Here is a 14,695-nt window from a genome sequence, read left to right on the forward strand (position 1 = left end):
ACAAAAAACTGGAAACAATTATTCACCAAAAGCAGAATAAATAAATGGTGCTATACTTATATAATTACATAGTTTGAACATCCGGATTCTAATCCAAATGCATGGTTTCTGAATTTATAACATAACAGACCATTACTGATAACACATGGAGTTTTAAACAGCTCTTTTGAGATAACAATACTGTTTTGAAATGTCCCGGAAGTATTCCTATTCTTGCAACAAGTTCTCTAATTCTTCATGTTCCCCAGTGTATCTGTATTCCCAGATGTACTCAGTGATTTCATTTAGTGCATTCTCGCAGTATTTCACTATTTTGCTCCCAGACACTTGAGGAAGACACTTCCAGGAGGCACACGTGACTCCGGGTTTGCCTTCATAGGGAGAAACCTGTCTTCCTTCAGGTAAACAACTGCCAATAAATATTTTCAGTTGACTCCTTTCAAACCTAGGGTCCTGGGTTAGAACCAACACATGGTTTGGAATTGTCATCTTGCTTTTGATTCTGTACTTGCTGTCTGTCAATCCTTTGTAGAAACAGTGTCCCCAGTGAGGTGATGCTGGCTCACTGGTCTCAATCTCGAGCAGATACAGACTTCACACAGGAAGTACATGAGAGTTTCTCCCTTCTAACCTTCCCAGTTCTTCAAGTGTCACTTGAGTAGTTTACAACTGTGATGCACATTTCCTCCAACATGAGACACGCCACCAGAAAAAGACCTTGCTGGCACTGAAACACAAAACCACTAAATACAAAGAACTTGACTGCTGATCAGAAATTCTTCCAGGGACACCTGGGTGGCTCAGTCGGTTAAGCATCTGCCTTTGGCTCATGATCCAGTGAGTCATGATCCCAGTATCCTAGGACTGAGTCCCACACTGGGCTCCTTGCCCAGCGGGGAGCCTGTTTCTCCCTCTGCCTGATTCTCTCTCTCTCTCTCTCTCTCATACACACACGCACAAATAAAATCTTTAAAAAAAATTCTTCCATGGAAACTTTTTTAAAGTTTTTTAAATTACAATTACCTCAGTTATACTCATTTCAAGTGTGCAATCTAGTGATTCAACACTTGTAGGCAACACCTGGTGCTCATCACAAATGCATGACTTAATCCCTATCACCTATTGAACCCATCCCCCCAAACATCTCCCCTCTGATTACCAACAGGTTGTTCTCTATAGTAAAAAGGCTGTTTTCTTGGTTTGCCTCTTTTTTCTTCTCGTTGCTCATTTGTTTTATTTCATAAATTCCACAAATGACTAAAATCATATAGTATCTGTCTTTGACGGACTTATTTTGCTCCTCAAGGCAAATCTTGATCAGAACGGGGAAATGTGAAAAGTCGTAACGGGAAATGCCACAAAACAGTCAGGAGGTTTTGGCAGGGGGAGCTCGGACACACTATCACTCTGAATAAACTGGGGACCCAACAGGAAGACATGGACTTGACCTCGCACGTGAGTACTCCACTATTCCAGCTACAGGAACTCTATTCTCATCTCTCCATCCCCTCCCCCCAGCCCCCACCTCCCAACAGGACTCAACCATGAGAAGCCACAATGATTTGAACTACCAGATGCCTCCAATGGACTTTTGGTTCCTAACAGCCTTCTAAATTGCCCCCTTTTCGCCTGAAAACAGTGAGCCTCTCTGATGCTCCCCAATGTGCCTAAGGGTTAGTCACTGCTTCTTTGTCCTACATTCTATTCTTCTTCCTTCCCAAACAAAACCAACTTCGGCTGATAAATCCCTCAGAGTTTCTACCTTTAAGGTTACAAAATGGAGGGCAGTTTGTGTTTCTACCTGGGTCTCAGGTTCCAGCAGAATTAGGGAAGTGGGACCCCAGCTCATTCTTTTAGGAAGTCCTGAGAGTCAGCAGTTAGTGCATTCAAGTCCCCACTGAAAGCGGCTCCCGTTCCTCTGAGTTTGGCTCAGGATTTCTCCCCAGAAACAAGCCTGCATCTGTAACAAGCCAACCACAGCATCTCTGATGTGGCGTCGCGGGACCCCTCAAGCCACGGATCCCTGAGTAAAACAGGTCTGTTCAAATACCCGCAGGGAAAATGAGGACTGAACCAGGGGAACAGCCCTCAAAATGCAAGCGACTGTGCTGCTCACTTACCAGCATGTCCTGGGAAGCCGCCCAGAGCCGCCCCCTCAGCACTCAGCCAACAAGGCAGCTTCTTCCTCTACCTCGGGAGGCGACAAGTTGCTGCAAAGGCCCCAGGGTCTTCCCAGGGTGGGGGCCGAACCTACTGAAACCGCAGCTTTGGCGCTCTATTCCCTGCAGCCAGAGAGGGGCCAGATCCTTGGGGGCTTCCGGAGCCCTTCCTGCTCTGAGGCGCCTTGGGTCAGAAAAGGCCATGGCGCGCCCTCTGCTGGCCGTGGCTGCGCACGCAGAGAAACCGCCCCCTTCCTGTTGGAGGTGCGCGCGCGCCCTCTGCTGGCCTCCCTGGGAATCCCTGCAATGCTCAAAGTCATGACGCCTCAGAGGAGGGACAGAGGGTGCTCTGGTCCATCCAAGCCATCTCTCTCCATGATAGATCCTAGGGTTCGGCCCCACAATGCAAAAGGAGGGGTCCCCATCTTCCCAAGGGAAACGTCCTCTGCACAGCTCTGCCCCAGAGAGGTCGGAGGTTTGGGCTCAGGGAAATCTGACGCCCTGGATTCCCGCCTTCTCCAGTCCCAACGCTCAGAGTACCTAACTAGACCTCCTCCCCCCTGGTCCATGGTCCACCTCCACACACCTAGACCAGCAACTGCTTTTCATCCTTCCAACTCCTCTTTGTCTCTGCTTTTCTCTACCCCCTCTCCCTCTCTTGGTTCCTCTCACTTTCCAGGATTTGCCCAATCCCCCCACCACCCACTCAGTGTCCCTCTCCCTGACAGTCTCTTTCTCTATCTCTCCCCAGGCCCTCAGGCCTTCTGCTCTGTGCAGCCCTGTTCAGGACCACCACAGAGGACCACCTCTCCTGTCTCCCCCTCTCACCTGCCATCATTCCGCCCTGGCCCTGCGCACAGGGCATGACAATCCCATTTACAAAGTCTGCTCAGGCTGACCTTGACTGTAGCAGGGCAGTTACCCACCTCTCCAGGGCAGAATGTGGACAGACAGACCTTGACACCTTGGCCCAGCCATGACCCCAAGGCTGCTGGAGGATGTCTTCTTCCACAACCTGGAGAGAAGGAGGGCTTTGCACGATCCAGGAGCTCTGGTGCAGAATGGACTGGAGTAAAGGACCTAAGAAGCAACAGACACATACACCCAACTCCTGCGTGGTGAGAGAGGAATGGGTCTCCTGTCACTGGCCTCTTCCCTGCCCATCCCTCAACATGGAAACTGTGGGGGATTATGGGGCATCAGGGGTCTTACCAAGAACACTGCCACCATCAGCGACCCTCAGAGCCCACCTGCTGTTGTGAGGCAGCTGGTGAGGTGAAACCAGTGCACAAAACCTGGATTAATGCAGGGCCTCCTCACCGGTCTCCCGGGGCCACTACTGACCCTTCATACATTCCTCACCATAACAACAGACCACTGCCTGGGGATAGACACCTATCCTGCTGATCACCACACACCCCCAAAACAAGCAGACACCATGTACTCAAGGGTATCTATCACCAGAGTTAATACAACCACCAACAGATCTAAATACAGGGTGTGTCCACCTGCCCAGAAGGACTGCTTGGGCCCCTTGCAGTAAAGATGCCACAAAGGGTAATCTTGCTACTATCCTCCATCACCACCACTGCTGCCAGTTTGTTTCTGTGTGTACAGGATTCACACTGTGCTCTTGGAGGGGAGTGACTGTAGGTCCTTGTGAAGGCAGACGCTGACACACAGACAGAACCATGAAAGGTTTATTGGGGGGATACGAGGAGAGACAGAGCACAGGGGACAGGATGGGCAGGGAAGGCATTCAGACCATTAGGCTCATCTGACACCTTTACAACATATATACTCTGCACAGCCTGGTTGTTACCGCTCAGGGAGATCTTCAAACTTCAAACTGACTGTCCTGTAAGTCAAACAGATTTTGGATTATTTCAATGGGATCTTATGTTCTGCCATATGCAATTTGCCTCCTATAGTATATCTGAGGCCTTGGATGAACACCTGAGTGTGTGGCTGCCTCTGTGAGTCTATATGTAATAGAAAATAATTGTCTTCACATCTCAGACATCAATGTCTGAATGTACCCATTCTCAAAAGTATCTTTTATTTCCTTCTTGGCTAGGACCTGAAATTTAATAGAAAAAAAGGAGGTCATTTCTTTGTTGTTGAAATGAGGATCGCAGCTATCTGGGCTGAGATGTTCTACTGCAAGTGCAATTTCAAGGTCTTAAAGGAATACCTTTTGATGATCATCTGCATGGAGCTATTTTTTTAAACAGTGAGTAGGGTGAGTGGCCAAAATCCCAGATATTTGGCACATTCTTTTTTTTTTTTTTTTTTTGAAACAGAGAGAAAAAAACAAAGACAGAGAAAGGGTAAACTTGTGAGCGAATAGGGAAGGGGGAAAAGGAGAGGGAGAGAGAGAAACCCTAAGGGTCTCCACACTCAGCGTCAAACCCGACCTGGGACTCAATCTCAGAACCTTGAGATCACAACCTCAGCGGAAATCAAGAGTCCAATGTTTAACCGCCTGAGCCACCCAGGGGCCCCTGCAGATTCTTTATGTACTTCAACTCCTGTGCCTCTAATGACCTCAGAAACCAATATTCTCCCCATTTCAAAGAAAACAAAGCTGAGTCTCTGAGTAGGCCCCACGGAGAGCTGGCATTCGGGCTGAGACATCAGCAACACAGGCAAATCCGCAGGATACTGTGGCAGAAGTTCTGGGAGATGCAAAGCTGCAGGCGGGGAGGGGACTCAGATGCAGAGGGTGGTGACAGGGCTCGAGCTAGGGCGGCTCCTGGTCAACCCCGAATTCCCCACTAAGAGCCTCACTCAGGCTGAAGTCAAGGCAGCAGCTCTCTGATCTCAGTACTGTCTTCACTTTCTCACACGGGGGCACACAAACTGAGGCAGACAAGAATCCCCAAAGAACCAAGTTAAATTTCCCACATCTCCACGGCATTCTTTCACACAGTTCAGAACCTTCAGAAATTTAGGGAAACAATATTTTTATAGATTATGAATGAACAGCTTTATGCCAACAATGACATTTTCACGCAAATAACTGCATTATTCACACTGTGTGACAGACACACGCAGCAACTCGGTGTGGACCTCACTCTGCCTTCACACTCACTGCTTAAGCTGCTGGCCTGCCAGGAATGGCCTCCGCTCTACCTGAGAGAGACCATCCACTCCCCTGAGCACCTCCATCCTGCTTCTCATTCAAAGTCTCCTGTTTCTGTGTGACCCACGGCTCCCTCTCCTGTCCTTCAGATACATCGCTGGTGCTTCCCTTATACGGAACACAACGTCTGTGTGGTTTAATGAACGTGTCCCTCCCTTCTCTCAGACACCCTAAATTCCTAACGTTAAGACTAGACCTCATTCCTTCCAGAGCACAGTATATGGTCTCTGTACACCATCCGTGCGCACACCTGCTGTGCCGAGCTCTAGGAGAAGAGAGGCTCTCCTTCGCCGCAAAGGGACCTGCCAACCACCTCAGTAGGAGTGAAAGATGAAGTCCATCAAATGGATCTCCTGAGCAACTTGGAGAAAGTGATCACGTCCTCAGCAACATTCACTCCCCCACGACATGAGACGCCTGCACGCAGGACCGCTATTCCTCATGGGGGACGCACCAGCGTCTATCTCTGACCCACGCCACAGAAAAGAAAGAGGACGAGCCCATAGGAAGTGACTGAGCCACATTCCCACAAAACCTCCACACCTGCCTCCAGCATCTGCCACTGTCTCTCATTCTCACCTCCCTGAGCCGACAAGAGGGCTTCCCCCAAGTATCCACAGGTTGCAGAGGATGGGGCAGACCCCAACCCTAATGATGAATCAAGGGACCACAGCCCTGCTTCAGTGGTTTACGTAACTAATGAAATGTCAGCTCAAACTCAACACACTGCACATGAAGTGAGAGGTGTTTCATCCCTCCAGGAACAACAAATGTGGACTCTGGACATGCACAACAGTAAGAAATACATGTCTGCCATTGTGCAATAGAGACACTTCCTTCACACCAATGGCACCTGCCCCACTGCTCAGTGTATGGAAATAGTTAAGCACAAAGCATGTATGACGTGAGAACTTCAGGATGTAACAGTGTCCCCAGCCGGGTTTCCCTTGCAATGTCAAGACCTCAGCACAAACTTTGCATTTGTTCCACCCACACATCCCTAAGGTGACGAACTGGAAACACAGAAGCCTGTAGGCTCCGGCATGAAGACCTGGCATTTGAAAGGTAAAAGGCACCACACACAGATCCCAAGATATACCCAACAGATACAAGGCCACACACGGTTCTGCCCAGACAGGAACAGGATTCCAGAAATGGTTACAACTGGAAACAGCCACCGTATTTACCTTGTCTTTCTCTGGGACCTCCTTGGGAGCGGTGCCACTCTTGTCCCCTTGAGCGCCACAGGCTTCTGAATGGGACCGAGGCCCTAGAGGAGACAGAGGTGGATTCAGACGGGTGTTGACCACACAGGATGAAAACCCAAGCCTCTACACCTGCCCCAGCCTGTTCCACTCTCCCACTCTCAGGTCCCTTCCACATGCAGAGCGTTTCTCACAGGTCTCCACTGACCTCTGTGAACAAAGGAGAGACCACTCCCTCACCCTTGACGATATGACAACTCTGCACAGTAGAGATGATTTCATAACTAATCAATAATGCTAGACAACTGCGGCCTCCACAGGTGCAGGTGATGTGAAGACTGTGCTCCATTAAGCCAAGAGCCCAAAACATCATGTCTGTGCAGGGCACCTGGGCAATGCTTTTATGTCTGTCTATTGCACAATGTCACACTTCTTCTCAATGGCAGACCCCTGCTGCCCAGGTCTGTATGGTGAAACGAGACAGTCCACGAAATGGATGTCCACAGAAAGTTGAGGAATGTTCCTGTGTCCTCACTCAGGTTGATCCTTGCATTGCAAAGCCTCGTGGTACCTCCTCTACATCTTCGCCACCGACACAAGTAGTCACAAGATGTATACGCGTTACAACTCACATCATGCAATCCAGATCATCTTACCACATGGTGGCGGAACGAGGGGCAGGGGAGGCCCGCATGTCGACCAAGGTGGAGGAGGCTGAGGTGGCCCACAGCCAATGAAGCCTGGTAAAGTTTGGTCCATAGGGCAGGGCATGCAGGTGGGCCGAAGAAACCCTCTCACATCTGGACCCACCTGCAGACAGACAGGAAAATAGTTTGGTAAGACAGACAGAAGTTATAAAACCAAGAGATGAAACCCAAAGAAAGAGCTCTCACCACCTGGCTCCTTCTCCAATACCACGTTCCAGCAGAGCCGCGTCCGAGCTAGAGAACTTGAACCCTCCCCACTGCTGCCAACTATAACAAGGGGGGAGAGGGGAATGGATATTACAGGAATAACCGACTGTCACCAAACATCACTAACCATGTCTGCCAATGTTCACTAGCAAGAAGTAGCATCTTCAAAGATGAAAAAGGAGCATGGCAAACTAGTGAGGCTGGACACTCCAGACACGGAGGCATCGGGATCCTGGACAACACTTCATCTTTCCTCCTCAACCACACAGAATATTTTGGTTTGTTAACAAGAGAGAGAATGTGATGAAACTGCCCTTTCTTCTCAGGAATCCGAGCCACTCGAGGTGAATCCTTTGCCTGCAAGCCCCTGACTGTCCCCACGCTGCCTCACTTCCTGACACAAGGGTCTTCTGCTCTCTGCAGTTTCTGGCCATGGCCACAAACACACTTGAGGAATTAGGGGCCTGTGATCTGACAGGGGAATTGGAAAAGTGTTTTCCAAAAGGAACGTGATACCAATAACCCTTCTATAACTCAGCAGCTGTGCTTATCTTAAAACACAGTCACTCGGACATTTCAGCACACTGAGTTCCAGAGTAATTTTGTCCAATAGGAAATTAAGATGGGAAGCATAAGTTAGAGAATTCACAAAACTGTACACGCTTTCCGATGGAAAACTCCAGAACGTGTGATGAGAGAAGAAACCTGCTCTCACTGTGACTTAGGACCAAACGACCTGCTCCTAGAAGCCCAACGGAAGGGCTTTTGGGGCACCGGTTATGCGGATAATCGCTAACGTCCCCCCTTCAGAAAGTGTGTGTCAAAGCGTGTTTTGCGACACGACACTAACAGCTTTGATCATGCAAAATAGTTGTTGAAAGGGTACAAGGAGAGGGATTCTGTATAGCACGTTTACCAGCAGAAGTGAAACAGGGGTGACTTACGAAACATGGCCTATCTAAGCACATTCCAAACCGCAAAGCAGATAATAAAAAGTGGACGGAGAGCTTCCCCTAGTTTCCAGTCGTGAGGATGACCACAGACCTTGTCACAGGTTAATCATCTAACCGGAATACGAACACAATACCTATCGCACCTAAACCTACCCCAATGGGAGTCAGGCAGCCCAGAGACTTCAGTGTGCAGTGAGCTGTCATCTTCGTTGAGTTATTTCCCCCTTGTGTGCTATGGGTGAGCAGGGGTACACACACACACACACACACACACACACACACACACACACACAGACACACACAGTGAGTGTTCTGCCATCCTTCACCTCTAACCACCTGTGGCTTCGGGAGAGGCCCCCAAAGATGACGATTTGTAATGGAGAAGCCTGTTAGCCCCTGTGTGAACTGCTTGTATTTTGAGAGGTGAATGACGCCACAGACAAACTGGACGACCCACCCAATAGACGCAAGGCCAGGACAGGGTGTTGCTCAAAAGTGGAAGTTTCTGAAAAAAGTGGAAAAGTCCACAGTAGTTAACTTGTACATCCCAGGGTCTCTATTAGGCTCAGTGCCGTTGTTCCTTATGGGAGCCCCACCAGGTTCAGCATCAGACCAATGCCCTAGAATGCATGGAGGTGGATTCAGACTGACATTGACTGTGCAGAATTCAACCCAGCCCTCCAAACCCTCCCCCACCACGTCCCACCCTCTCCCACTTTCGTGTCCCTTCCTAGACACAGAGCATTTCCCTCATGTCTCTCCTGACCCCTGATGACAAGGGGGACACCCGCCCCTCCCCCTCTAGGAAGGGACCACTGTCCCCCACCTGCTTCAGGTGCTTTCATAGCTAAGGCAACAGCAGTAGACTGCTCCGGGGAAACCAGCTACAAATGAATAAACCCTCAAAATGAACAGCATGCATTCTTCCTCAAGCCACAGGCTCATGGTTCAATCTTTCAGTCTACAGATGAGGCCTAGCATGTGTGACTGGCTATTATGGAAATATTTAACAGAAGAAATGGAGTAGACTGATCGTATAGTCGGGAGCAAAGAAACAATAGGAGATTGAGAAGTAAAGCTGTGACATCATACTGATAACATTACAGGAGTAAAATGCACACATCTCACTGATAAATGCAGTACTGCAGATTGCAAAGAAAACCAAAATAAAGGAACCTCCATAAAGAATAAATAAATAAATGACTTTTTTTCAAATAGTCTTTTTCTTTTCTCAAAGACTCTTTACCACTGAGTCAAGGTGGGAAGGAAGCTGGGGCTCATGACTCCTCCAGGCTCATCTCTTCAGTTGGGCGGTGGTGGGGGGCGGGGGAGGTTCTGCAGTGAGGGGACGGGCGTGAGCTCCGCCTGTCACAGGGACAGGTGCCCTGCTGCCTGGGGGAATCTGAGGAAAACACCCACCTGTCACCCCTTCAGACAACCTGCTGTCCGTAGGTACTGCTCGTGATTCTCTCCAGGACACACAATGACCACCCACAGGAATGGGAAGGACACCGTGTGCTTTCCCAGCAGAAGTCAGGCTGCCCTGTTTCACAGCGCGCTCCCTACCTCTCCGTGGAGGGCTCCACATCTCAGGTCTTCCCAGCATCGCTTCCTGCCTCATGCATCCCTCAGGCAGCATCTCTCCTTCCATCATGCGCAGTCTTGAATACAGAGAAAGAGCAGACGTCTATAAGAATTACATCACCACGTCCTCTACTGGACACCAAACAGTGTAGTTGTCACCCCTCAAAACACCCGTAAAAAGGCACATCAGACTCGCACACCTGTGTATCATGTAGGCGTTCTCCCTTCTCTGCTGCTGTATCTTCCGCTCCCAAACCCGAGCCTTGATCTGCGGGAGAAAAACCCACCCATCTTCAGTTGTGCCGGACTGTGCCCCAAATGGAGAGCAGGGAAAAGAAAACACTTACCCAATTCCCTACAGCATTCTTTTCATGAACTGCGATCTGAAAAAGCCAACACACCAAAAGCGCATGTTCAGGGATCTAAGGGCCACTTCCGTCCCCTGCAGGAGGCGGTAAGGGGCCTGTTGGGGCACAGCTCAGGTTACCTTGCGTTCAAAGGTGAGCTCTGCCTCCTGCAGCTGGTCTTGCATCTTTCCGATCTGTTGTCTGTCAGGTACAATTGCTTTCGTCAGATAAAGCCCAATATTGGGTGTGATTTTAAATCATCGGCCCATGTGGCCGTCCTCCAGTTATCTGTCCCCTCATCCAATTGATCCTGACACAGGAAACACTTCCACATGACTATACGTGGACAGCAGGATCAAAGCTATTGTCACATCCTTTCCTTACTCATTTCTCCACACATGCAGGGTTCAGAGTTGATATAATTTCCTTACCCGTTTTCAATCTTTCCCTAATTTATCACATGACAAGTATCTTTCGTCATGAAGCTCTATTCTCCTTTAACTTCTATCCTCGCCACGTTTGCCAGGGTTGCAAAGACCAGCGCCATCAGATGGCACTACCGTGTTTATGGGTAGGATTCATCCTACGACAAACTGCTTTCCTCAAGATGACCACCATTGACACCACAACCAGGGACTCTGGCGTGGAACAAGTTCCCACAGAGTCAGGCCAGCGCTGGTTATCAGGACGTGTTTACTAACATGGTTGTTTTGCTCTTTCTAAAACTTATCTCTTTGGGTCTGTTAATTCTTTCTGGATATGTCCCCTGAATTTTTGTTTATATTACTTGTTGAGTCTAGACATTGTACAAAGGTGAAAAATTCAAAGTAAACAAGGATTTCAGGAGCCGCTAGTATGGTGTCTGAACTCACTTGTACTTGTCCATTTCTTCTTTGGTTACTTTCAGATTTTCCTCGGCATCTGACAGCTGATTCTTTGTTGCCTCCAGTTCATAAAGTGTCTTTTCCAGCTTCCTAAAATGGGAAAGGTATATACATAGACCAGTAGCCAAGGTCCAGATTTTCTGCCGTTTTTCCTCCCAGCACACTTGCGGCCTAGATTTGAATGGCTTCCATAAATGCACAGACTGTGAACACCATCAGGGAAATGAACTGAAGGCCCCATTTAGGGCTAAAGAAAAATCAGATTCTGGCTGCTGCCACGTCCCCTGCAATCAGAGCTGTCTTTGTACTTCTCTACTTCAATTCATTCATCACCAAGTCACCAAATAACACTGCACTTTGTGCCCTCTCAGAATAGGTCTTTCTTTCTCTGAGATGGTGAAGGCTCATTTCAGTTCAAAGTGAGAAACTAGGCCTGAAAACTATTTGGATGAAGCAGGAGACCATCATTAGTCTTACACCTCCATGGGGAGCCCCGATCCTCAGACCAAGGCTGTGCCCGACACGGACAGCCCAAAAGGAAGCCTTCCAGAGTACGGCTTCATCAGCATGGCAACTCACTCCCAGACATCTCTAGGGTTTAGAAGTACAACCCCTGCTTCCTCCTTCAAAGATCCTGGTGGAGGAAAAGGCCAATCTTAGTGCTGACGGTATGTCCTGAAGTATAAAATGATGTGAACTGTCACACAGTCAGGGTGTTATCTCCAGGCAACAGATGTCAGATGGACAACTATCAACTGCATGGAGTCAACCTACTTTAACAGAGTCCACTGATAGTGAAAGCAGCAAAGAGCGATGCTTAGAAAGGCTGGTTTCCTGTGTCGCCCTCAGACTCTTTTGTTCATGGTGTTGATTTAAAGTGTTTCAATGTGATTCTTGATTTACTCAAGAATCACATGCAAAAAGACTCTTAGAAACTGAGACAAAAGCTCTAGACAGAGAAGGACTCATGCATTTGCTTCTGGTCTCTCAGGCAATCCTTCAGCACATGCTCTGTGGAGTGGCTGTAATGTAGTGGTTCAGCTGTGAGGTGTTGAAGAGAGAAAGGTGGTCAGGACACTGTACCTGCCCCAGAAAGAACTTACCAATGAACAGAACCAAGATGCCAGTGAGACAGAGCGGCCCCCACCCCCGGTGTGGGAAGGATTAGCACAAAGCTGAGTCTCCAGGGAAGAGGGGGAACAGTTTTGCTTTTCAGCATGAATGAGGGACTCTAAGGTCCTGAGAACTTTCTCCTCCTGAGGAAAATAGAGGAAGTACTGTACAAAAGTGGAAACTCGTGAGTGAATGCACCCAACTTCTAAGGAGCGCATGAAGAAACAGGAGAACCAGATGCAGAAGAAGGAAGCCCAGGAGAAAGCCAACCTGGCAGTGGGAGCCAAGCTCCCCAGGGCTCATCAATGAGTTCTGGAACAGGCAAGTGAACTGCAAAGAAACTGAACGACTTTATGAGCACAGCCTTAGAAGGAAACAAGTGCTGTTCAGGGTCAGCCAGCAAAGGTGAGCCCCTAGTGAAACTGCAGGCTTTGCTTGGGACGCAGGAGAGTTACACCTACAAAATCAGGTGGACAGGAAATACCCCGGCCTTCTTAGGATTGGGCCACAGTGAACGATTTTGGTTGTACACTGGATGAAGGGATCCAGTATTGCTGGAGCCCCAACCCACTTTCCACAAAGAAATTCCCATTGTTTCTGCAGCAAGAGAATTCCATTTTTCTCTACACATTCTTGACCCAAGTCTGGTACTGAACAAGAAACTGACTGAATTCAGGGCTGATGAGAACATGTGATGAGACTGAAACCAAAAGGACAATGTAGATGGACCCAGAGGGGATCCAGGTATCAAGCTGATTAGTGCTGGTACCTTCCCTCTTCTGCCCCAATGAATCACACCACAACGTGTGACAAGCAGTTGGAACAGAAACAAAAATGCAGGTTGCACAGATCAAGGTAGGAAGGGCAGGTACTTCTACAGAATGCATTTGGCAAAAATACTCTAGATCCAATTCCCAACGAACTACAACTATCTAGCCTGGCTGCCACATAAATTCATACAACAGTGTTTGTGACGATTAACACAGGAATAGCTTACTCTTCGGCAGCCACTTTTCTTCGTTCAGAGAAATCCACCACGATACCCAATTTCTTCCTTAGCAGCTTCAATTCCACTTCCTTAGCTGCTTTCAAAGAACTCAGGGCTTTGCACTTCTGTTCCAGGACCTTTTTGCTTTCTGTAAAGGATGAGTTTTCTTTTGTATGAGTGGGCATGGGACCTGAGAATTTGGTTTTGTTGGGGAAAGGAGAAGGGCAAGACCTTGAAGGCAGGAAGGCATTCTTTCCCTTCCCAATGCAAACTCATTGCCAGCATCTGGGGATTTCTTTCCCTAAAATAACATACCCTTCAGTACACGTTTTTTGGACTCCAAGGCTCCCTGCTCTTCATCCTCCAATGCATCTTGGGCCTTGAAGACGGATATGAGGAAAGACATTCAAGAAATCATGATCACAGAACAATGTGAGTGCACCTAACAGAACGGGATCATGCAGTGCAACAAAGAAAGCCCTTGAGGCATAAATAGAACAAGGAGAAAGTAAGGAGACCCACACTTTTGTATACACACATATACACAAACACACACAAACACATATACCTAATTATATACATAAATTATATATGTACATATCTTCCCCTATTAACATTGAAAATTCTCTCTTCAGCATTGAGAGGAAGGGACTATACAATTTGGCTGGCTATCACCCTTCATAACTCAAGTATCTTGTGGGATTTTCTACATATCTTGGAGGGCAGGGCTGAACGATGTGATAATTACCTAGCTGTGAAATAAACCATACTTCCTAGTCCTTGAAATAGCAGACCTCATCGTGATGGTCCTAAGTGAAATTCCAGCTCACTGTTCGGTAGGAGTTTCAGTTCCCAGATGCCCACTCTCTACTGTGGTAAACAGCAAGCGAATACGCTGCCCTCCCCTCACCCAATGACCAAAAGCCTCCTGAGCCACGTTAAGGTAAATCTCAACAGCCAACTCTTACCATGTCCTCATTCTTGACATTCTTCTCTCTCATAGCTTGCAACATAGTCCGCTTGAAATGAAGGGCGACATTTAAATTTGCATTAACCCGTTCAACCTTTCCGATGTTCTCCTTCAACAAAACATATTGAATGAGTAATAATAATTCATTACTTAGGGCACATGGGTGGCATCTGGGTGTCGCAGTAGGTCCAACTCCTGCTTTCATTTTGGCTCCAGTCCCCACCTCAGAGTCATGGGACTGACCCCTGCGTCAGCCTACACACTCAGCATGGAGTCTCCTTGGGATTCTCTCTCTCCCTCTGCCCCCCTCCACTCGCTCTTTCTCTCTCGCAAATCAATCTTTAATAATAATAATAATAATAATAATAATAATAATAATAATAATAATTCATTACTTTTATTTCTGTTGTTAGAACACAATTCAGGCAAAGAA

At 48.1% G+C, this 14,695-nt stretch overlaps 3 protein-coding genes and 1 long non-coding RNA gene across 6 annotated transcripts in view; 2 read left to right on the forward strand and 2 right to left on the reverse strand.

Moving 5' to 3' along the window:
* Positions 1 to 9,563, forward strand: part of LOC123786621 (uncharacterized) — a 68,923-nt gene extending 59,360 nt beyond the window's left edge. For all 3 annotated transcript variants that reach the window (XM_087865701.1, XM_087865690.1, XM_087865694.1), the window contains exon 20: positions 9,337 to 9,563. In XM_087865701.1, the coding sequence (XP_087721827.1) occupies positions 9,337 to 9,347 (11 nt within the window). In that variant the 3' untranslated portion in view covers positions 9,348 to 9,563. The remainder of the gene's footprint in view (positions 1 to 9,336) is intronic.
* On the forward strand, positions 260 to 3,397 carry LOC148110523 (uncharacterized). Its single transcript, XM_087865747.1, has 2 exons — positions 260 to 401; positions 1,307 to 3,397. The coding sequence occupies exon 2, from the start codon at positions 2,094 to 2,096 to the stop codon at positions 3,024 to 3,026; it is 933 nt and encodes a 310-aa protein (XP_087721873.1). The 5' UTR covers positions 260 to 401; positions 1,307 to 2,093; the 3' UTR covers positions 3,027 to 3,397.
* LOC148110524 (uncharacterized) lies at positions 3,842 to 6,575 on the reverse strand. The gene is made up of 2 exons (XR_015726218.1): positions 6,492 to 6,575; positions 3,842 to 4,017 (listed from the first exon to the last, which is right to left on the reverse strand). It is a non-coding gene; the product is annotated as an uncharacterized LOC148110524 (long non-coding RNA).
* A 34-nt stretch (positions 9,564 to 9,597) lies between the features above and the next one.
* LOC123786619 (uncharacterized) overlaps positions 9,598 to 14,695 on the reverse strand; it is a 128,670-nt gene continuing 123,572 nt past the window's right edge. The window contains exons 22-29 of the mRNA XM_087865597.1: positions 14,261 to 14,371; positions 13,608 to 13,671; positions 13,302 to 13,440; positions 11,180 to 11,281; positions 10,448 to 10,508; positions 10,308 to 10,343; positions 10,161 to 10,228; positions 9,598 to 10,037 (exon numbers count right to left, since the gene is read on the reverse strand). Coding sequence (XP_087721723.1) covers positions 9,671 to 10,037; positions 10,161 to 10,228; positions 10,308 to 10,343; positions 10,448 to 10,508; positions 11,180 to 11,281; positions 13,302 to 13,440; positions 13,608 to 13,671; positions 14,261 to 14,371 — 948 coding nt within the window. The 3' untranslated portion in view covers positions 9,598 to 9,670. The remainder of the gene's footprint in view (positions 10,038 to 10,160; positions 10,229 to 10,307; positions 10,344 to 10,447; positions 10,509 to 11,179; positions 11,282 to 13,301; positions 13,441 to 13,607; positions 13,672 to 14,260; positions 14,372 to 14,695) is intronic.

Source organism: Ursus americanus, chromosome 2 (genome assembly GCF_024610735.1).
Source record: "Ursus americanus isolate L20-20 chromosome 2, mUrsAme1.1.p, whole genome shotgun sequence".
NCBI lineage: Eukaryota > Metazoa > Chordata > Mammalia > Carnivora > Ursidae > Ursus > Ursus americanus.